This window comes from Marmota monax, unplaced genomic scaffold (assembly GCF_021218885.2).
Source record: "Marmota monax isolate L192 unplaced genomic scaffold, Marmota_monax_Labrador192_F-V1.1 WCK01_AAM20220418_F8-fsc00732, whole genome shotgun sequence".
Taxonomy (NCBI): Eukaryota; Metazoa; Chordata; class Mammalia; order Rodentia; family Sciuridae; genus Marmota; species Marmota monax.
In genome coordinates, this window is record NW_026693828.1 from 1668 (window position 1) to 25325 (window position 23658).

Consider the following 23658-nt stretch of genomic DNA (forward strand, 5'->3'; position numbering starts at 1 on the left):
GGACAGGGCTCTAGCAAGGGTATTAATGCATTTGAAGAGCATCCTACTCCCGGGCCTCAGGGAACCTTTGTGACAGGCTCTAACTTTAGCCCCGCCTCTAGGAATTTCCAGGGGTCTCCCTTGGCAACCAGGTCCCATCTTAGACCCAACCTCTGGAATATTAAAAGCCAGGACCCTTGATCTGGTCTCACCTGAGTCCACTCGGCCGGCCTAACCTGGTCCCTCCCCAGCCTCGGCCACGGTTCTGGTTCTCTTTTTACCTACAAGCCCAGGGGAAATTAGCTCGTTCTGCGTGCTGATGGATTGAGCCCCGGCACGCCCAGCTCCCGAAGCCCCGCCCCTGACGCAGAGCGTTTCTCAGAATGAGAAGGGGGGTAGCGGGCGGCAGAAGAGCGTGTCTGCGCACGCGCGAGGTAGCTCACTGTATGCCTGTGGCCGCCATGACACTTTAGGCTGAAGCTTGCATCTGAGATATATTCTTTCCTCAGTCCGCATCCTATCCTTCCCGGCCGGAGCCATCCAGGTATGGGCCGAGGGAGGCGGAAGGCTGGCTTCCTGTCGTCAGCCCCCGCATCCTATCCGTCCCGCCCCGCGCCATCCAGGTATGGGCCACGGGAGGCGGAAGGCTGGATGACTCTGGTCCGCCGTCCCCGGGCCCCCTTCTGCCGGGCGGCCCAGAATCCCATAGGCTTCGCCGGCACCGCGCTCGTTCCGGTGACCGCATCGGGGACTCCGGGCTGCGCTACCAGCTGGCGCGTCTCCTGCCCGCCGGAGCTGGAGAGTCCCGCGACCTCTCCCTGCGGAGAGCAGAGGCCTCGCCTGCGTCAGGGTCCCGGGTCCGGAGCCTCGTGCGGGTCTGCTGGTCTGCACACACCCAGCGTGGGGTGAGCTCGGCCCGCTGCCCCTGGGCCTCGCGCATTGTCTAGCGCGGGTCTGAGAGTTCCCCGGGGGCCTGGGGCATGTTTGACACGTTGCATTCAGATACACAAGAGGGAGCTGATTTTAAAATACTGTTAACCCGCCTCCTGGGCAAGTGCATTTCATCCTTAATAAAGTGATACATTTTAGCCTGGCGCGGTGGTGTACGCCTGTAATCCCAGCTACTTGGGTCTGAGGTAGAACTTGATCCCAAGTTCAAGGGCAGCCTGAGCAATTTAGGCAGGCCCTATCTCTACACAAAAGATTAGAAGGACTGGGGGTGTACTTCAGTGGTAGAGTGCCCCTGGCTTCAATCCCTAGTACTGCAAAATGCAGGGAGGAAAAAAAAAAAAAAAAAGCTTGGTCACTTATTTATAGTTTTTTTTAAATTTTGCACAGAAAATGTGCCAGTTTGAATTTTTCTTCTCCTAAATACTTGTGTTTTCCATTTTTTTTTTTTTTTTGTTTGTTTCTAATTACTGCACTTGCCAGGACTCCTGGCTGAATGGAGATTAGCATATAATTTTCATTCTTGCCTTGTTCCTGATTTCAGAGAAAATTAATCAGTATTTCCCTATTAAATAGAATGTTTGCATTTTGTAACCTATAAAATCTTTTCCTTTCTAATGGCCTAAATTATTATTAGCAATGTACACTGAAATAGATTAGTCATTTCTTTGTGTCTAAGGGAATATGTCAAATAACCTTTCTATGAATACTGTGAATTTCATTAATCAGTGATTCAGTTTTTGTTTATTTTATTCTTGTGGCGCTGGGATTGAATCCAAGGACTCAACACTAGTAAGGCACCGTGCGTACCACTGAGTCCCAGTGATTCAGTTTTACTCTTTTTTTTTTTTTTTTTTGGTGATTCAGTTTTTAAGCATCCATCATTCCTAGGATGAAATGAACTTAAATTGTGATTTATACTTATTGTTCATTTCTCAACTCTTACCAATACTTTTGTATTATTTGTACTTTATATGTGATCTGGCATATTTTTTAGTTGTACCCTTCTGGTGTTGGAAGTAGGAAATTACCTTCCCTCTGTACACTGGAATTATGAATTTCCCACTTATTTTGTGAAACTTTCTGTAAAACAATTTGCAACTTCTGTTTCCTTGTGCATGTTTTAAATGATTCTTTTAATGACTGGATACAATGAAATTTTCTTCTTCCTCCTCCTCCTCTTCTACCACTAATATCACCATCCACCACCACCACCACCTCCACCACCTCCACTACTTCTTCCTTTTCCTCTTTCTCATCTCTTCTAGATTCTACCTCTTATAGTTCCTGTTACCTCCCAGTAGTCCATTCAAACTCTTAATCTATAAAATGGATTAATCCACCAATGAAGTCAGACCCCTTATAATCCAATCGCTTCCCCCAACCCCAAACTCTGAACACTGCAGCACTGGAGACCAAGCCTTCAACACAGGAGGCTTTGAAAGACATCCCATATCCAAACCATAACAAATAGCTTGATTCTGTTTCTCAGAAATTAGGTTTTTTGGAGCCCATTGGGTGGGGTTGGGATGACAGCAGTGTTCAGGGGTTTGTAGTAATGCCTATTATCCTGTAAAATGGTAAACAAGTAAAAATGTTGGTCAAGGAGCCCCAAGAAGCCTAGTGTTTAAATAAATTAGTGCTTTCTTAGATATGAGTCAGGGAGTTTATATTCTTAGGGTTGAAGGCACCACTTGATACATTTTATGCTTTTTGTTATGGGGAAATAGACAGCCAGATGTTCTTAAGACTTGAGTTAATTTACTAATAAAATGTTACTATTAACCTCTTTTGTATCATTGGCAAGGATAAGAGTGTTGTTTTGTATCTCTAGGGGAGAAAGGATTGTTCCAGTGTCACACAAGTTCAGTTTGTATTTACTTGGGAGTCATGGTATGTGTTTTGAGTTGTCACTGGTAATTGATGTGCTACAATATCCAGGCTCATGAGTATGGGAATTCTCTGGAGGGTTGGATTCCCATGTCAGCTTCTGTCTTACCTATAACTTCTCAATGTCTTACTTTTCTTTATGAAGGTGACATGGAGGAAGAAAGAATAAGTGTTGGGTTACAGAAAAGTATGATGCAGGTAAGTAAAAGGTATAATGCTCAAAAAGAATATTTCTATTTCATTTGATATCCTGCTGCTATTTTAGAGCACAGGTTAGCAATCTGCTTCTTTTTTTTTTTTTTGATTACATGGTAAGTATTAGGTTTTGAAGGTCATAGAATTTCTATTACAAGGAAATTGTCATTTTAATACAAAAAATATTCATAGAGGAACATAAAAAAAATGTTTTATTGTATTGCAATAAAACTTTACTTACATAAGTATGTGATAGGCTAGAGTAAGTGCATGTGCTATAGTTTGATGAGCCCAGGCCACAATACTATAAAACGGAGCCAGCTGTGGGCCTGACTTGAAAGATGTGCAGGCTCTTGGGCCTCTCAGGATTGTGAGGGGGGAAAAAGGAAAAGTTCCCATTCACTCTCTGTGTTTTCATTCATTAAAACCTCATCAAGATTTAAACCTGAGTTTGATGTTGTGCTCACCTTAATAGGAATAAAGTAGCAGGTGAAGTTATTCTTGAATAAGGAAGAATTTCTGAATAAGGAATAATATGATATTGTACAATATGTGGTCTTGGTTCCATATCCTGGCATAGTGTTCCTAAAACCCTTCAAATGTCTGGAGTGATAAGAGTAGCTTTGTATGATGACTGGTGACCAAGACAGATAGCCTCAGGATGAGTGCTGGTCCAGAAGAACTAAGGTATGCTTGACTCTTCAGCCCTATCCCCTAACCTTGAAGTTGAGAGGTACTGAAGGTTAAATTGATTATTTAAATTGCTAATTTAAATCAGTCATGCTTTCTGGTAAAGCCTCTGTGAGAACCCAAAAAGAATGAATTTAGGGAGCTTCTGTATAGTTGAATATGTAGAGGTTCCTGGTACGAGGCACCCCAATAGGCGTGGAAGTTCTGCAACTTTTCCTACCCTGCTATGCCATATATATTTCTTTATCTGGATAGTTCTCTGTATTTATAACAAACCATAAGCACAAGGAAGTGTTTGCTTAGATTCTGTAAGCCATCCCAGCATATTAGCCAACTCAAGGAGGGTACAGTGGGGACCCTGAGATGTAGCCATTTGGTCAGAAGTAAAAATGACAATGTACTAGTTGCTATGTTGTTTAAAGTATGGGGAAGTTTTGTGGGACTGAGCCCTCAACCTGTGGGATGAAGCTGTCCATGTAGATAGTGTAAGAATGTTATTGAATAACAGGAAACCTAGCTAGTGTCTGTTGGAGAACTGCTTGATGTGTGTGGAAAATTACCCACATACCTAATATCCAGTGTTCTGTGCAGGTTCGAAGGAAAATAACTTTGATTTTTTTTTCTTATTTCATTACCATCAACTGCAAAGAGACTAATGTAGTATTTTAGAAGTATTTTGGCTTTTAGACAGGATTTGTTCAGTCATTAAGTATGTGTGGGTAGAAAGGGAAAGAGATCTGCTGACGGAGTCCTGCCATAGACTTGGGGAGACCACAGAATCTTCTGAACCTCCCCTGAATTGATTCTCAGGTCCCCAGTGCTGTCAGCTTCACCCATCATCTCGCACACACTGGAGGAATTGTACCTTTCTGAACTGAATTTGTGGCATCTTTTAGGACTCGGTGACCTTTGAGGATGTGGCTGTGGACTTTACCCAGCAGGAGTGGGCTTTGCTGGATCTTGCTCAGAGGAGCCTCTACAGAGATGTGATGCTGGAAACCTTCCAGAACCTGGTCTCACTAGGTAAGATTGGCAATGTTGGTTCATGTAGTGGTTTAGAAAACGATTTTATCTACCAGTTGACCTTGTTCCAGGATCTGTGCTGAGGAGTGGGAGTACTTGGTAAATAAGACAAACGTGGTCAATGACCACAGGGTGCTTACAATCTGGAGTCTTCTTCATGAAAATGAACACGGGCATATTAAACTTGTTTTTTCTTTTTCTTTTTGTGGTTGAAAGCCTTGAGGATTATTAAGTATTGAATGTGTGGGGATTGGGGGGCTTCTCTGGGGCACAGGGAGAGTTTGTGATTTGAGACCTTTGAAGATTCTACTGCTGTGAATGCCCTTTACCCAGAGACCACCAGGAGTACACCTGTAAGTTAAACAAGCGGGGTTTATTTTGCAGTCATGGGAGAACATACCCATGGGGAGTCGAGGGGCATCTTAGTAAGAGGGTGTTAGAAAGTACCTATTAGAGAATTTGTGCTTTTTGGATGATTTAGAGATGAGTCTATGGGGTAGATTATATTGGTTTCTTAGGCTCTCTATGAACAAGTACCATAAACTGGTGGGTAAAAAGTATAGAAATTTTTATTCTTTCATATTTCTGGCATCTGGGAGTGTGAAACCAGGTGTCAGCAGAGCTATATTCTTTCTAAAGGCTCTAAGGAAAAAGTCCCTCCCTGTCTCTTTCTAGCTTCTGGTGGTTGCTGGCAGTCCTTTTTGTTTATAGATGTATCACTCCAGTCTCTGCCTCCACCATTACCTTCCCTGTGTACCTGTTTCTAATCTCTGTCCATATTGGGACATCAGTCATTGGATTTAGGGTCCATCTTAATCCAGAATAACGTCATCTTAACTTTACTATATTGACAAAGACCTTGTTTCCATATAAGGCAACATTCTGAGTATGGGTGGACCTTTTCAAAATAGGCTTTAAAAAAATGTATGTGTGTATGTACATTTGTACATATGCACATATTGTATGTGTGTGTTTATGTGGTACTGAGAATTTAACCCAGGGGCTCTCTACCACTGAGCTAAATCCCCAGCTCTTTTTTATTTTGAGAAAATGTCTTGCTAAGTTGCTCAAGTTGGCTTCAAATTTGGGATCTTCCTGCCTCATCCTCCTGAATAGCTGGAGTTATAGGTGTGCACCACCATGCCCCAGATTAACAGGCTTTAGTTTTTAGAGTAGTTTCAGATTGAAAGCAAAATTAAGAGGAAGGTAGAGAGATTTCTAACAACTACTGTCCTCACAACACAGACAGCCTCTTTCACTATGAGCATCTTCCACCAGAATGGTCCATGTTTAATTTACAAATGATGAATGTACATTGACACATCTTCATCATTAACTAGAGTCCATAGCCTATATTAAGGTTCATTTGTGGTGTTGTACATTGTATGGCTTTGGGCAAATGTACAATGACATGTACCATCATAGTAATATATAGAGTAGTTTTATTCCCATAAAAATTTTCTGTGCTCTCACTTTTTACTCCCTTACTCTCTTATCCCTTTGGCAGCCACTGTTCTTTATATCATCTGTATATTTTTTATCTTTTGTGGAATGTCATAATTTTGGAATTTATATAGTATGTAGCTTGTTCAGATTGGCCTATTTCACTCGGTAATGTGCATTTAAGTTTCCTTCATGTCTTTTTATGATTTTCCTTTTACTGTGGAATAATATTATGTAGTATAGATGTGCCACAGTTTATTTATCATCCCGTTTACTAAAGGGCATCTTGGATGCTTTCAGGTTTTGAGAAGTATGAATTGCGCTCTCATAAACATGTGTAGCTTTTTGTGTGCAGTTTTGACTCCTTGGATGAATGCCAAGGGACACAATTTAATTGCTGGATCATATGGTAAGAGTTTTTTTTTTTTAATATTTATTTTTTAGATGGACACAATATCTTTATTTATTTTTATGTGGTGCTGAGGATTGAACCCAGCGCCTCACATGTGCTAGGTGAGCGCTAGCCCCAGCCCCATGGTAAGCGTATTTTTAATTTTATAAGAAACTACCAGATTGTCTTCATAAGTAGCTGTACCATTTTGCATTCCCATCAAGAATGAATGAGAGTTCCAGTTTCTCTACATTTTTGCCAATATTCGGCATTATCAATTTTCTGGATTTTGGCTGTTCAAAAAGGCGTGTAGAGGTGTGTCACTGTTTTGTTTTTCCTGAATGATTTTAGGATGTGGAGCGTACTTTTACTTTTTTACTTGCCATTTGTCTGTATTTGTTTAAGTGTTTGTTTAGGTCTTTGGCTATATTTTTATGGTATTTTTTTTTTGTTCTCTTATTATTGATTTTTAAGACTTCTTTGTATAACGCAGCAAAAGAAATGATTAAGTGCGAAGAGACAGCCTTCAGGATGAAAGAAAATCTTTTCCATCTACTCCTCTGACAGGGGATTAACATCCAGAATATACAAGGAACAAAAAAATTCAACAGCAGAACAAAACAAACAAACAAACAAACAAAAATCCCAAAGCAAACAAAAACCAATTAACCCAGTCAAGAAATGGGCAAAAGGGACTAAACAGATTTTTCAAAAGAAGAAATGTGGGCTGGGATTGTGGTTCAGCGGTAGAGAGGTCGCCTAGCACGTGTGAGGCCCAGGTTTCGATCCTCAGCACCACATAAAAATAAATAAATAAAATAAATATATTAAAAAAAAAAGATTATTTGTTAAAAAAAAAGAAGAAATGCAAATTGTTGATTGATTGTATTTCTTCTTCTGTGAAGTGTCTATTCAGTTCCTTAGCCCATTTATTGATTGGGTTATTTGTTTTTTTGGTGTCAAGTTTTTTGGGTTCCTTATATATTGTAGAGATTAATGCTTTATTGGAGTTGCATGTGGTAAAAATTTTTTCCCAATCTGTAGGCTCTCTCTTCACGTTATTAATTGTTTCCGTTGAGAGAAGAAGCTTTTAAATTTGAATCCATCCCATTTATTGATTATTTTGAGTTTGCTTCTTGCATTTTAGGAGTCTTGTTAAGGAAGTTAGTTCCTAATCCAATGTGGTGAATATTTGGGCCTATTTTTTTCTTCTATTAGGCATAGGGTCTCTGTTCTAGTGCCTAAGTTTTTTGTATCTACTTTGAGTTGATTTTTTGTGCAGGGTGAGAGATAAGAGGTTTAATTTCATTTTGCTACATATGGATTTCCAGTGTTTGCCGTACCATTTGTTGAATAGGCTATCTTTTCCCCAGTGATTGTTTTTGGCATTCTTGTCTAGTAGGAGATAACTGTATTTATGTGGGTTTGTGTCTGTGTCCTCTATTCTGTATCATTGGTTGATTCAAGTCTATTTTGGTGCCAATACCCTGCTGTTTTTTGTTACTATAGCTGTGTAGTATAGTTTAAGATCTGGTATTGTGATGCCACCTGCTTCATTTTTCTTGCTAATGATTGCTTTAGCTATTCTGGATCTCTTATTTTTCCAAATAAATTTCATGATTGCTTTTTTTATTTCTATGAAGAATGTCATTGGGATTTTAATAGGAATTGCATTGAATCTGAATAATGCTTTTGGTAGTAAGGCCATTTTGACAATATTAATTCTGCGTGTCTAGGAGCATGGGAGATCTTTTCATCTGCTGAAATTTTCTTCAATTTCTTTCTTTAGTGTTCTATGACTTTCATGGTAGAGGTCTTTTGTTAGATTGATTCCCAGTTTTTTTTTTTTTTTTTTTTTGGGGGGGGGCTATTGTGAATAGGTTAGTTTTCCTAATTTCTCTTTCAGTGGATTCATTGATGATGTATAGGAATGTGTGTGACTTATGGGTATTGATTTTATATCCTGCTGCTTTGCTGAATTCACTTATTCTAGAATTTTTCTAGTAAATTTCTTTGATCTTCTAGATATAGAATCATGTCATCAACAAATAGTGATAGTTCTTCTTTATCTATTTGTATTTCTTTAATTTCTTTCTTTTATCTAATTGCTCTGGCTAGAGTTTCAAGGATGATGTTGAATAGAAGTGGTGAAAGAGGACATCCTTGTCTTGCTCCAGTTTTTAGTGGGAATGCTTTCACTTTTTCTCCATTTAGAATGATGTTGGCCTTGGGTTTAGCATATATAGCTTTTACAATGTCGACATATGTTCCTACTACCTCTAGTTTTTCTAGTGTTTTGAGCATGAAAGTGTGCTATATTTTGTCAAATGGTTTTTCTGCATCTATTGAGATGATCATATGATTCTTGTTTTTAAGTATATTAATATAACGAATTACATTTATGGATTTCCGTATATGGAACAAATCTTGCATCTCTCGGATGAATCCCATTTGATCGTGGTGCACTATCTTTTAAATATGTTTTTGTATGTGATTTGCCAGAATTTTATTGAGAACTTTTGCATCTATGTTCATCAGGGATATTGGTCTGAAGTTTTCTTTCCTTGATGTGTCTTTGTCTGGTTTTGGTGTCAGGGTGATATTGGCCTCATAGAATGAGTTTGGAAGGGTTCCCTCCTTATCTATTTCATGGAATACTTTGAAGAGTATTAGTATTCATTCTTCTTCAAAAGTCTTGTAGAACTCAGCTGAGTGTCCATCTGGTCTGGGCTTTTCTTGGTTAGTAGGCTTTTGATGGTGTTTTCTGTTTTATTACTTGAAAATTGATCTATTTAAAGCATGTATGACCTCATCATTCAGTTTGGGTAGGTCACATATCGTTAGAAGTTTGTTGATATCTTTAATATCTTCTATTTTATTAGAGTATAAATTTTCAAAATAGTTTGTAATTATCTTCTGTATTTCAGATGTGTCCATTGTGATATTCCTTCTTCATCCTGTATTTTAGTAATTTGGAGTTTTCTCTTTGTTAGCATGGCCAGGGGTTTATCTATTTTATTTATTTTTTTAAAGAACCAACTTTATGTTTTGTCAGTTTTTTCAATTGTTTCAATTTCATTAATTTCAGCTCTGATTTTAATTATTTCCTGTCTTCTACTGCTTTTGGTGTTGATTCATTTTTCTTTTCCTAGGGCTTTGAGATGTAGTGTTAGGTGATTTATTTGTTGACTTTTCATTCTTTTAATGAATGTGCTTGATGCATTGAACTTTCCTCTGAGTAGTGACTTCATAGTGTTACAGAGATTTTGATATGATTATCAGTGTTCTCATTTACTTCTAATAATTTTTTTATTTCATTCTTGATTTCTTCTACTATACATCATCATTCAATTGTGTATTATTTAGTCTCCATTTATTACTTCTATTTTTATTTTATTGTTGATTTCTAATTTCATTCCATGTGGTCTAATAGAATGCAAGATATTATCTCTTTTTTTTTTTGTATTTACTAAGATTTGCTTTGTGGCATAAGCTATAGTGTGTTTTAGAGAATAAGCCATATGCTGCTGAGAAGAAAGTATATTAGCTTGTTGATGGATGAAATATTCTACATATGTCTGTTAAGTCTAAGTTATTGATTGTATTATTTAGTTCTATAGTTTCCTTATTTAGTTTTTGTTTTGGAAGATCTGTCCCATAGTGAGGGAGGTATGTTAAGGTCACCCATATTACTGTATTGTGGTCTATTTGACTCTTTAAATTGAGAAGCATTTGTTTGATGTACATAGATGCTCCATTGTTTGGGGCATGAATATTTGTAATTGTTATATCCTTCTTATATATACTTTCCTTAAGAGGTATGAAATGTTCTCTTAAGGGAAGTATATGTAATCTCTTCTGATTAACTTTGGTTTGATGTCTACTTATCTGAGATGAGAATGGAAACCTCTGCTTTTTTATACAATCCATTTGAGTGATAAGGTTTTCCCCCATCCTTTTACCTTCAGCCTGTGGATGTCTTTGCTCATGAGGTGAGTCTCTTGAAGACAGCATATTGTTGGGTCTTGCTTTTTAATAAAATCTGCCAGTCTATGTCTTTTGATAGATGAGTTTAGGCCATTAACATTCGAGGTTATTATTGTGATCTGATTTTGTATTCCCTATCATTTTGATTTTTTTCTGGTTTTTGATTTGTCTTAGATTCTCATTTGGTTGAGTGTTGTTTTAGTGTAGATCCTCCCTTTGCTGGTTTTCACGTTTTCTTTTCCTCTTCATCCTCATGGAATATTTTTTTGAGAATGCGCTGTAATATAGACTTTCTAATTGTGAATTCTTTTAATTTTTGTTTGTTATGGAATGTGTTAATTTCATCTTCAAATCTGAAACTTAATTTTGTTCGACATAAAATTATTGGTTGGCATCCATTTTCTTTCAGAGCTTGAAATACATTATTCCAGGACCTCCTAGCTTTCAGGTTCTGGGCTGAAAAATCAGTTGAGATCTGAATTGGTTTCCCTCTATATGTAATTTGAATTTTTTCTCTCATGCCTTTAAGGTTTTATCTTTATTCTCTGTGTTAGTCATTCTAGCATAATGTGTCTTGGTTTGGGTCTGCTGTAATTTTGTACATTTGGGGGTCCTACAAGCCTCTTGTATTTGATTTTTCTGTTCCATTCTTTAGATTGGGCAATTGTTTACTATTATATCATTTAAAAATTATGCATTCCTTTGGTTTGTATCTCTGCTCCTTCATCTATTCCAATAACTCTTAAATCTGTTTTTTTCATGTTATCCCATAATTCTTGGATGTTCTGTTCATGGTTTCTTACCATCTTCTCTTCATGGGTAACTCTACTTTTAAGATTATATATTTTTTCTTCATTGTCTGAGGTTCTGTCTTCCAAGTGATCTACTCTGTTGGTGATGCTTTTTATTGAATTTATAATTTGGTTTACTGATTCCTTCATTTTAAGGATTTCTGCTTGGTTTTTTTTTTTTTTTAATGATCTCTAACTCTTTATTGAAATAGTCCTTCACTTCCTGTATGTTCTTTGATTTCACTCCTCATACTGCCCTTTATTTCACATATCAATTTAACTATATGCAATCTGAACTCCTTCTTGGACATTTTTTCTACTGTGTTATCAGCGGCTTCTGTTGTTGAAGCATCTTGGTTTGTTTGGGGCTCTTTATTTCCTTGTTTTTTTCATGTTGTTAGTGTGTTTTCCCATCTAGAAGTATGGATCTAAGGCAGCATAAAATCTACCCTGTAGACTTATAGTGTCTAGGTGTCTGAAGGTTTCCAAAGCCTCACCTTTAATAGTGAGACCAATATCAATATTACTCAGCATATAATATGTAGCCTTAAACCTAATAGTTCCCACTAAGGCAACTACTGCTTTCTGGCATTAAACCAAAATGATGAATTTAATAACTATCTATAGTATAAACAGAAATTTTGTTAAAATGGTTTACAATTTCAAAGGGTGGATGAGAGAACAGAGTAGTGTAGTATGTAATATTTGTGAGGGAGGAAGAGAGAAACTAGAAGTAAAAATTCACAAGAAGAGTGGAAGAGGAGCCAACAGAGATTGGCTGTTGATTGGAGAGAAGTTGGAAAAAAAATAGCATAGAAAGCATCCTGTTCCAAATATGGTAGAGAGATTAGTGAATCAAAAAATAAAATAAATCTTGCTGGAAAGTCAAACTGTCTCTGTCAGTGTTCAACAGTTTCTCAGCTCTGACTGTGACGTCTCTCGGGATCACCAAACCCAGATCAGCCCTTGCAAACCTATTCTCTAGCCTACAAACCTGGGTTTCAAATACCTCAGGCTCTGCCATTTGTAGTCCCAAGATCTCAGTGCTGCTCCTACTTGCAGTGAGACCACCAGGAATACACTCATGCAAACAAGCAACAGCAAGAGATGCCGCAGCAATACCCAGGCCACTAGCACTCTCAGCAGGAAGACCCCAGGGACCTCCACACCCACAGGTACCCCAACACTGGACCTACAGGTCCTGATTGGAGTCCCCAGAGGGCCTTGTGGTGGTAAACCTGCTGGCACCCAGGTCCCAGGCCCTGGCTGGTATCCTAAAATGGGTGCCGCCACATGCAACCAAACCTGGAATCTCCCCTGCAGCAGTCCTCTAGGCTGTGGTAGCAGCAGTAGTGGCGGCTGCATTGGCAGTTACAACTGCAGCTGTGGGGGCAACGTCACCAGGTGATCTCCAGGGGTCAGCAGCAGTGTGGGCTTCAGTTGCATCCATAGTTTTTTCTGTGGCAGCAGCACCCAGAAAGAACACCTCCAGGTGATCTCAGTCTAGCAGTAGGGAAATCAGAGGCAACAGCAGTGGTGGTGGTGGTGCAGGTGGAGGTTGAGTAACAGACTTCTGGTTCAGCGGCAGCAACCATGGAGTTAGCATCAGAATCAAGTCAGGGATAACCAAGCAGTTTCCAGAAAAGAGACCTCTGGGCACAACATTGGCTTCTGTAGCAGCCCAGAAAGAAGACCTCCAGGTGACCTCAGGCTGGCAGCAGTAGAATCAGAGGCAGCAGCATTTGACACATGGGTTTTTATTCTGTCATAAAGAAGAATGAAATTATGGCATTTGCTGGTAAATGGATGGAAATGGAAAATATCATGTTAAGTGAAATAACCCATATTCAGAAAGCCAAGCGTCCAATGTTTTCTCTTGTGTATGGAAGCTTGAGCAAAATAAGAGGGAAACAGGCAGAGGGAGCCCATGAAAATCAAAAGGGTAGGATAGGTAGGGGGCAGATGGGAAGGAAGCAGGAAGAGGTAAAGAGGGGACTGCAAAGTGCACCTGGCCAAATCGTGCTGTGCACATATAGGAATATACCACAGTGACTTTAACTATTGTGTGTATCTATAAAGCAGGGATTAAAACAATAGGTAAATAGAAGGAAGACCAGTAGAGGAGAGGAAGGGGACAGGGGAAGGGAGGAGGGAAAGGAAAGGAGAAGTGCTGGGAATTGAAATGGAGCACGTTAATTCCATGCATGTATGGTTGTGTCAAAATCAATTGCAATATTATGTATGTGATAGTACACTAATAAAAATATGTAAAAAAAAAAAAAAAAAAAAAGCATTCTGGGCTGGGGTTGTTGCTCAGTGGTAGAACGCTCGCTTCACACGTGCGAGGTCCTGATTCGATCCCCAGAACCACATTAAAAATAAATAAACAAAAAAGGTATTGTGTGCAACTAAGAAATAAATGTTTTTCTTTAAAAGCATTCTTTGTGTAAAGAACAGGAAAATAGTTTCTTACCAGATAAATCTCTGTGAACCATCCTTTACTAGAGAAATTTCTTGCAAATGTCTTCTTTTAGGCATAGTTTATCTTTTCTTTCTCTAGATATTATGTTTCACAGAGCATGAATTTTAATTTTAATGGGGTGTATTGTATCAATCTCTTTCTCATCAATCATACCTTTGATATAGTATCAAAAAAGTCATAGCCAAATCCAAAGTCATCTAGATTTTCTCCTTCTATCTTGTACAATTTTTCTAGTTTTACGTTTTACATTTAGATCTATGATCTATTTTAAATTAATGTTTGTGAAGGGCATAGATTCATTATTTTATGTGGGTATGTCCAGTGTTCTAACAGCATTTGTGGAAAAGGCTATCTTTTCTCTATTGTGTTGCTGTCAATTCTTTGTCAAAGGTCAGTTGACTACATAGTTCTTGCTTGGTCTGTAGGAATTTGATACTAGTATCTTCCTAGAGACCTACATCTGTGGATGGTCAAAATCTCTTAATTAAATTCCCTGGTATACAGCCTAAGCTCTCATATGCTTTACATCTTCTCTTGATTATGTTTAGTGCCTGACAAAATGTAAGTGCTATGTAATTGAAACTGGAGTTTGAAATGAAACCAGATTCTCCACTCTGCTGGTCTATAGGTCCGCATAAGTTACATGCCTCTGCGGCTAAGAGAGCCCATTTTAGTATTGCAACTAATCATAGTAGGGAAAAGCCTATCTGGTCAGCTCCATGGGTCAGAGCTGGCAGAACCTGACTCTTCTTCAGTATTACTGGGCAGTGTGTTGTAGCTCTCAATGGCAGACCTCAGCAGCTGGCTGTCATTTTTTTTTTTTTTTTTCAGGTTCGTATTCACAGATTTGAAGACAAATCCATAGACAACAGAAGGCAAGAGTGAAGGTGTAGTATTTCTATAACTGAAAAGAAAATAACTGAAAAGAAAAGAAGCAGAACTCTCTGGGGCTGAGAGGGGAACCTGAGAGTAGGTTTCCACTTAAGTGTACTAGTCTAGGGACTTAAATAGCTACTGGATGAGGCATTCATCAATATCTGTGCTAATCAGGTCTTGGAAAGATACTAAGGGTGTTGGTCAGTATCTATGCTAATCATGTCTCAAAAAAGTGCCAATACTGTTGGTCAACTCCTATGCTAAACCAGTATTGGAAAAGTGCCAAGGCTCTTGGTTTGGTCTGTGACATTCTGATTAGTTAGGCCTTGAGTCTGTAGTCTTCACTCAGGTCGGCTCTACCTCCTTTTTCCTGCCACCTGGGACAAAGAAGTTGGCTGTAATGTTTGGAATGTTTTCTATAGGTTAGTTTTGTGAAATAGCCTCTTCATTTAAAGTCTCTCTCTCTCTCTGTTTTTTTTTTTTTTTTGGTATGGGGGAGTGTATTTTCTTAACTGTCTTTCTGTTTTACTATCTATCCTATCTTATTCATAATTACTTTTGTACTGTATTGATTTGGACATAAGCACACAAAAAAGCATGTTTAATACAGATGTAATTTTTTCCTATTGTATTTTCTATCCATGGTTGTTGAATTCACAGGTATAGAGGGCCAACTTATGTAGATCTGTATCTGTGCTCTCTACTCTGTTTCATTGATATATTTGGACCTGTCTGTGTCAGATCAGCTTATAAGAATATTGAGGTTCCACTGTGAATTTAGGTCAATCTTTCATTTTTTTTTTTTTTTTATAATTTTTTAGACCTTTATTTATTTTTATGTGGTGCTGAGGATCAATCTCAGCACCTTGCACATGCTAGGCAAGTGCTCTACCACTGAACTACAATCCCAGCCCAGATCAATGTTTTTTTCTTTGTCTTTCTGTGCTGGGAATTGAACACGTAGGGGCACTTTACCAAGAGCTACATCCCCAATCCTTTAAAATTTTGTTTTTCTTTGCTTTGAAACAGGATCTTGCTAAGTTGCTGAGGTTGGCCTTGACTTCATGATTCTCCAGCTTCCCAATCCCACCCTGGGATTATAGGCTTGTGTCACTATGTCTGATTCAGATCAGTTCTTCACATTAGAGGCTGCCTTTCCCCCCACATCTCCGCTTTTTTCTTTTATCTTCTCTATTTTTCTTTTCTTTCTTCTCTCCTCTCCCTCCTTCCTTTGCCTTTTTTTTTTCTTCAATGGATTTGACATTTTGTTTCAGTTAAACTCATCCTTCTCTGTTTTTAGATTATCAGAAGACCAAAGGTTGACCCAATCTTATGGAAAGATATTTGTGATTCTTCATTGCTTTCCCTCATGATATTCCTTTCCTCGTGTGCAGGGTACCCACTATTCACACCCAGTCTGATCTCCCAGTGGGAACAAGCGGAGGAACTGCAGACAGTGAAGACAGAACTTATCCAGGGCATCTGTACGGAGCAGCACCAGGAAGGCAAGAATCCCTGGGAGAAACTGGCCTGGGAGGAGAAAAAAATAAAATAGAAATAAAGCAAAAGTTTGTTTTGTCTGAGGAGGCTCATTATCCACAGATGCCTGAGAGGACTATTTTGACTGTTTATCTGTCCTCTCATACTTTCCTTGTTCTTGGCAAAGATCTCCATATTTGCTTTTTCAAAGTTTGTTTTTGGTATGTGTGTTTGATCCTTTCTGTTTTCCTCTCCTACTAATTGTTAAAAAATTATTAATCAACATTTTTAATATATTTACTATACTAATATGAAATATCAAGTTAACAGAAAAATTTTAACATAAACTTTCTTTTTATTAAAAAAAATATTTATTTATTTGTTCTACTTTGTTATACATGATAGCAGAATGCATTTTGATTCATATGAAGCCCAATTTTTCATGTCTCTGGTCCCAATAATTTCTACTGATCATGTTACCATCACTTTCATTCTTCATAGAACTATTTTTTATTTTTCAGCACTGGGGAACCCAGGAGTGCTTTACCACTGAGCTATATCCCATACCCTTTTTACTTTTGAGACTGGGTCTAAGTTGTTGAGGCTGTGCTTGTACTTGTGAACCTCCTACCTCAGCCTCCCAAGTAGCTGGGATTACAAGCATGTGTTACCATACTATGGTAATGTTACCATACTATGGTTTCATGGAAATATTTTTTAGTGAACTGTTTTACTTTTGACCCTTGTGCCTATTAATAATGAAGTCCTGAAACAGCTGCACTGCTCAAAAGTTTTTTTCTCATAGGTAACTTTATTTTTTTGTTTCAGGTGTTGAGTCTCTACTTAATACTAAGGAATTAGTTGCTCTTCAAGATAACAATGGAGAAAAAATATCCAATGAACAGAGAATAGTGCGATTCAAAAGAAATGGTTCCTGCTCCTCTATTTCACATGAAAACCAGGACTTCCATGGTGTGGATGATTGGAACAAAAGCCATGAGAAAGGTTTAAGGTGAGTGCCCTTCATATAACAGAAGGTAGTGCATCAGGAAACAATTTTGAGATTTAAGAAACATATTTTGGGGCTGGGTTGTGGCTCAGTGGCATGCAGAGTGCTTGCCTCCCACATGTGAGGACTGGGTTCAATCCTTAGAATCACATAAAAATGAATAAATGAAATAAAGATATTGCATGCATCTACAACTAAAAAATATTTTTTGAAAAGAAACATATTTTCAACATAAACCTAGGTCAAAAATTATGCTTTCATAAGAATGAAATCATGTCGTTTGCCAGTAAATGGATGAAGCTGGTGCAAAGAACAAAAGGCGAAGTGTTTTCTCTGATAGGTGGATGCTAATTTACAATGGGGGGGGTTGAGAAGAATAGAGGTACTTTGGATTAGACAGAGGGGAGTGAGAGGAAGGGAGGGGGTGTGGGAATAATAGTAGTATTAATTGGACATTATTATCCCACGTGCATATATGATTACATGACCAGTGTAACTCAACATCCTATATAACCAGGAGAATGAGAAATTATACTCCATTAATGTATGGTGTATGAAAATGCATTCTGGTATCATGTATAACTAATGGAATACATGCAAATAAAAAATAAATTTAAAAAGAGAAATAAAGATTCAAATTCAAAATAAAAAAAAATTGTACTTTCACAAGAATTTTGTCTAGGTAGTTTTTCCTACAAATGATACTGAGATATTGAAGGTTTGACACACAGATTGGTTTGACAGATTTATCAGAAAAATCATACAAGTCAAAAGCTCAGTGACAATGTTGGCTGTGGAAGAGCGTTCTTGAGAACTTTTAGCTTATAAATTGATGGGGCAGAACTCATACATATTTACTGAAAATGGTAAATTTTTTTTTTACTAATAATCTGTCTTTTATTTTTAAAAGTCATGTGGTAGAGAACATCTGTGAATACAATGAAGAAAATCAATGTGGACAAATTTCAAATCTTATGCTCCAGAGAACTACTGAAGTCAAATCCTTTGAATGCTATGAGTGTGGAAAGTCCTTCCTGTTTCATTCATCACTTAAGAATCACAGCAGATCTCATGCTGGAAACAAACCCTATCAGTGTAAGGAATGTGGGAAAGCCTTCCATTTTCTTTCTTGTTTTAAGAAGCATATGAAAACTCCTACTGAAGAAAAACCATATGAATGTAAGGAATGTATAAAGGCCTTCAGTTGTTCCTCCCTGTTCAGAGCACATATGAAAATTCATAGTGAAAAGGCAAACTATGAATGTAAGGAATGTGGGAAAACCTTCAGTAGTTCTTCCCACCTCACAGAACACAAAAGAATTCACAGTGGAGATAAGCCCTATGAATGTAAGGAATATGGGGAGGCCTTTAGTTGTTCCTCATCACTCTCCAAACACAAAAGAATTCATAGTGGAGATAAGCCATATGAATGTAAGGAATGTGGGAAGGCCTTTAGCTCTTCCTCTCATCTTAAAAGACATATAAGAATTCACACAGGAGAGAAGAAGCCCTATGAATGTAAAGAGTGTGGGAAGGCCTTTAGTGACTCCTCAAAACTCACTGTACATGTGAGGACACACACCGGAGAGAAACCCTATAAATGTAAGGAATGTGGGAAAGCCTACTATTGCCCCTCCTCCTTAAGTATCCACTTGAGAAAACACACTGGACAGAAACCTTATGAATGTCTGGAATGTGGAAAAGCCTTCTGTCTTCCCACTTTCCTGAACACATATGTGAACAATCAAAGTAGAGAGAAACCCTATGAATGTAAGGAATGTGGGAAGGCCTTCAGTTGTCCCTCATCCTTTAAAGCACATGTGAGAGATCACAATAGTAAGGTGCAATATGAATGTAAGGAGTGTGGGAAGGCCTATCGTCATTCCTCATCCCTCACTGAACACCTAAGAATTCACAGTGGAGAAAAGCCTTATGAGTGTAAGGAATGTGGGAAGGCCTTCATTAGTTCTTCCTATCTTACAGTACATAGAAGAACTCACACTGGAGAGAAACCTTATGAATGTAAAAAATGTGGGAAAGCCTTTATTCGTTTGTCAGGTCTTAGTAGCCACATGAGAACCCACACTGAGGAAAAACCCTATGAATGTAAGGAATGTGGGAAGGCATTTCGACATTCTTCATCCCTTACTATACATGCAAGAATGCACACTGGAGAAAAACCCTTTGAATGTCTGGAGTGTGGAAGAGCTTTCAGTTCTCCCTCATCCTTTGGGAGACATGTGAAAAACCATACTGGACAGAAACCATATGAATGTAAGGAATGTGGGAAAGCCTTCATTAGTTCTTCCTATCTTACAGTACATAGAAGAACTCACACTGGAGAGAAACCTTATGAATGTAAAAAATGTGGGAAAGCATTTATTTGTTTCTCAGCTCTTAGTATCCACATGAGAATCCACACTGAGGAAAAACCCTATGAATGTAAGGAATGTGGGAAGGCATTTCGACATTCTTCATCCCTTACTATACATGGAAGAATGCACACTGGAGAAAAACCCTTTGAATGTCTGGAGTGTGAAAGATCTTTCAGTTCTGCCTCATCCTTTGGGATACATGTGAGAAGCCATACTGGAGAGAAACCATATGAATGTAAGGAATGTGGGAAAGCCTTCATTTGTTCTTCCTATCTTAAAGTACATAGAAGAACTCACACTGGAGAAAAACCTTATGAATGTAAAAAATGTGGGAAAGCCTTTATATGTTTTTCAGGTCTTAGTAGCCACGTAAGAACCCACACTGAGGAAAAACCTTATGAATGTAAGGAATGTGGGAAGGCATTTCGACATTATTCATCGCTTACTATACATGGAAGAATGCACACCAGAGAAAAACCCTTTCAATGTCTTGAGTGTGGAAGAGCTTTCAGTTCTCCCTCATCCTATGGGATGCATGTGAGAAGCCATACTGGAGAGAAACCATATTAATGTACGGAATGTGGGAAAGCCTTTATTTTCCAGCCTACTTTCGAAGCCATTTGAAAGTTCACACAAGGGACAACATATAAATGTAAGGAGTAACGGTATCTCTGCAAGACTTTTTCTGAACTAATGCAATTTGTGAAGTCTCCTTTTGTGAAGTCTTATACTGTGGAGACAGTATAAATGTGAGAAAGTAGGAGATTATCACTTATTCTTTTGAATAGTTGAGGACAACTGAGAGAAACCTTGTGTTTGTAAGCTATATGGTAAAGCCTTTTGATTTTGAACATAACTTGTGCCGCAGTCTGGCTGGGCTGTGCAAAGTAGCCGGGGGGCCACAAGCAACTTGTGAAAGTTGAAACAGCGGGAGCCACTGTATTCAGACCAGCAGAGTTATATATACCCAAGTAAATACAGACAGCTTATCTCAATTAACATTATCCAGTTACAGCAATCAGTCATTAAGGAATCCTCATCATCTTAATAATTAGGCACAGCTTAACTCAGTTAACATCATCTAGATACATCAGTCAGTCATTAAGGAATCCTCATCCTCTTAATAGCTCACTGGCATTACTTCTCAAACCACTCCTCCTGGCAAATTGTCAGGCACCATCTTGACTTGGCGGTGGCTCTCAACACTTGTAGAAGAAAATTCAAAATTTGAGCTAGAAAAGGACATCAGTGCCTCATTAAAGTGGACTTCTAGAGGGTCATTGATTTCCAATGTTTTCTAATAGGAAGATTTAAGGTTATATGTTTCCCTTTTCAGCTTTTATGACATACTTTTGAGTATGAGGTGAGTTTCTTTAGATGAGATGTAAATGTTATTTCCATTACAAAGTCTTTTGGACTCTTGGGAGATTGTGTGTGTACACGTGTGTATGCTTCTCCATGAGACAGCACCTGGCTATGTTGTCCAGGCTTGTAACTCCTGGACTTCTGCTTTAGCCTCCTAAGTTTGGGATTTCAGGCATATATCATTGAGTCTGGCTCAAGTGCATTTTTTTTTTTTTTTTTTTTTGGGCAGGCAGGAAAGTGGTGTTTTTTTTTTTTTTTTTAAATTGTTGTTTAAGTTTGAACTCACAGCATGGGCACCTTTTTCTTCTTCGTCTTTGTCTTTGCCTTTGCCTTCGCCTTCTTCTTCGTCTTCGTCTTTGCCTTCATCTTTTTCTTCGTCTGGATACTGAAAGTTGCCTACCCAATAATTCCCCCGTTTTCTTTAAGAGGACCAACTGTTTTTGAGAATATCAGTGTTTACTATCAAAAGCTTTTCATGTGTAATAAAATTTTTAGTAGAAATTAATTAGTACAAAGGCCTTGAAAGAGTATAGTCTCATCTGATTGCTGTTTTGTTTTATTCTTTATGTTTGTTCACGACTGGAATCTTTTTAAATTTAATTTAAGTTGTTGATGGATCTTTATTTTATTTATTTATATGTGGTGCTGAGAATCGAACCCAGTGTCTCATACACGCTAGGTAAGCACTCGACTACTGAGCCAGAACCCCAGCCCTCATGGCTGGAATTTTGATCTAATGTTTTAAGTTAATAAAGTGTGTTATATTAATTTGGATATAGCTGAGGACTACATTTCCCAAAATCACTTCTAATCCTAGGTGATAGTTTTCTAAAATAACTTTGCAAGAAGTTTGAAAGGCTTTAGGGAAGGAGCTACAATTGCCTGCTTATTAGGACCACAATATAGGTAGACAGATGAGTCTGTGGGCCCCAATTTTCAGCTCATTTTTCTGAGTATTGAATGCCCTGTGGGCCCCAGTTTTCAGCTCATTTTTCTGAGTATTGAATGCCCTGATCCATACTTGCTCAAAACTGAATGTTAAGTGCTTGACCTCAGTCTCCTCAGGGGCTGCACCTCCACAAACATCTCCATTAACTCCTGTATCCTGGCCAAATACAACTCAGATTTCTCTGGCAAGCTCTGGTGTTGCCATTTTGGCATTTTTGCTTCTCATTGCACTTCCTCTGGCACTTTCACTGCCCTATTAGAGTTGGCCAGTTTGTGGAAGGATTGTCATCATGCTCACAGTCCAGTCCCATTCTTCACTCTGCTTATGGTATTGATGTCTATACAAGCCTATCGTGGTCCCAAAAGTGAGTAGAGCTGTGGGTAATGAAGTTATCCTGACTGTAATTGAGGCAAGCCTCAGGTAAGTGTCATCCTATTTTGGTAGAGGAGGATTTATATTTGATACCTTCAGACAGGGACGATTTTACTGCCTTTATGTGAGAAGAGGAATGCTATGAGCTGTTTCAGGTACATTTTGCTACCTCTTCCCTTTTTTTAAAACATTGTATTTTAAGGGTTGGTGTTGTGGCTCAGTGGTAGAGCATTTGCCTAGCATGTATGAGGCACTGTGTTCGATTCTCAGCATGGCATATAAATAAATGAATAAAATGAAGGTCTATTAACAACTAAACATATTTTAAAAAATTATATTTTCTCTTAGAAGAATAACTATAGCATTTCCCTTAATCACTTTTTACTGTTTATCAAGGTATACATAGACTAATGTGCAAGCTGTGTACAGCTTGATGTAATTTCACATAGATGTATACATCCTGGTGGACACATTTCCAGGATTCCAGGAAGTTCATTCATCTCTTTCTCAATAATCACTCCACAGAGGAAATTGGATTTTAACTCTTATTATGCTTGATTTGGTGTGCTTTTTCTCACTTTTCAAATAAATGTTAAAACTACAACATGTACTGTTACCTGTTTGGCTTCTTTTACTCAACATAATGTCTGGTTTGTCACTTGGTTGCTCTTATTTCTCTTGGTATTTGCTATATGTGGGGAATGCAATTACTGAATGATAGGGTATACTTCAAGTGTAGTTTTGGTAGATACTTTAGATTTTCAAAAATGTTGGTTCCACCAGTAAGTCCCCAACAGTGCATGTGAGTGTTGGCTATTGCCGCAGTCTGGCTGGGCACAATCAGGAGCCACTTGTCAAAAGAAACTAACTTTATTTTTAGAACCACACACGACAAACAAAATAGTCTCTCAGGAAAAACCCTCAGAGCCTCAACTGCCACCACCGGCTTTCCCCAAGCCTCTCTCTCCCACACAAGCTTCTCTCCACCTCCCACAATCCTCCTGCTCTTGAGGCCGATTGGCTGGGTCACGTGGGCGGAGCCAAAAAAGTCCCCCAATGAGCAGCTCCGTGGTCTGAAAGGGCAGGGAAACAGTCCAATGAGCATCACCGCAGAGGAGCCAATCAGCTAGATGTTGCTGGGGCTGCTGTGAGCCAATCATCAGCCGGCAGCTGGAAGTTTGCTGGGGCCCCTCAGGCTGTGGCTCTCAACATCTCCCCCTCTCTGTTTAAACAACAAGCATGTGGCTTAGGGACCGTGCCTGTTAGGCAGTCCAATTCAACATATGGTCCTTACCCGTCATCGGATGAACTGACCTCTAGGCGTCAGCCTCCTGTCTTAGGTTGGTACCACTGCAATTGGATCATACCCGTCACTGACTACCGGTCCAGCATACAGCCATACTTGTGGATAGGC

The 23658-nt window shown here is 38.7% G+C and overlaps 1 protein-coding gene across 1 annotated transcript; it reads left to right on the top strand.

Moving 5' to 3' along the window:
- Positions 1–387: 387 nt before the first annotated feature.
- On the top strand, positions 388–22850 carry LOC124105196 (zinc finger protein 699). The gene is made up of 6 exons (XM_046462327.2): positions 388–523; positions 2963–3015; positions 4599–4725; positions 16090–16200; positions 17003–17186; positions 18094–22850. The coding sequence occupies exons 2-6, from the start codon at positions 2968–2970 to the stop codon at positions 20126–20128; spliced, it is 2505 nt and encodes an 834-aa protein (XP_046318283.1). The 5' UTR covers positions 388–523; positions 2963–2967; the 3' UTR covers positions 20129–22850.
- The last annotated feature ends 808 nt before the right edge of the window (positions 22851–23658 follow it).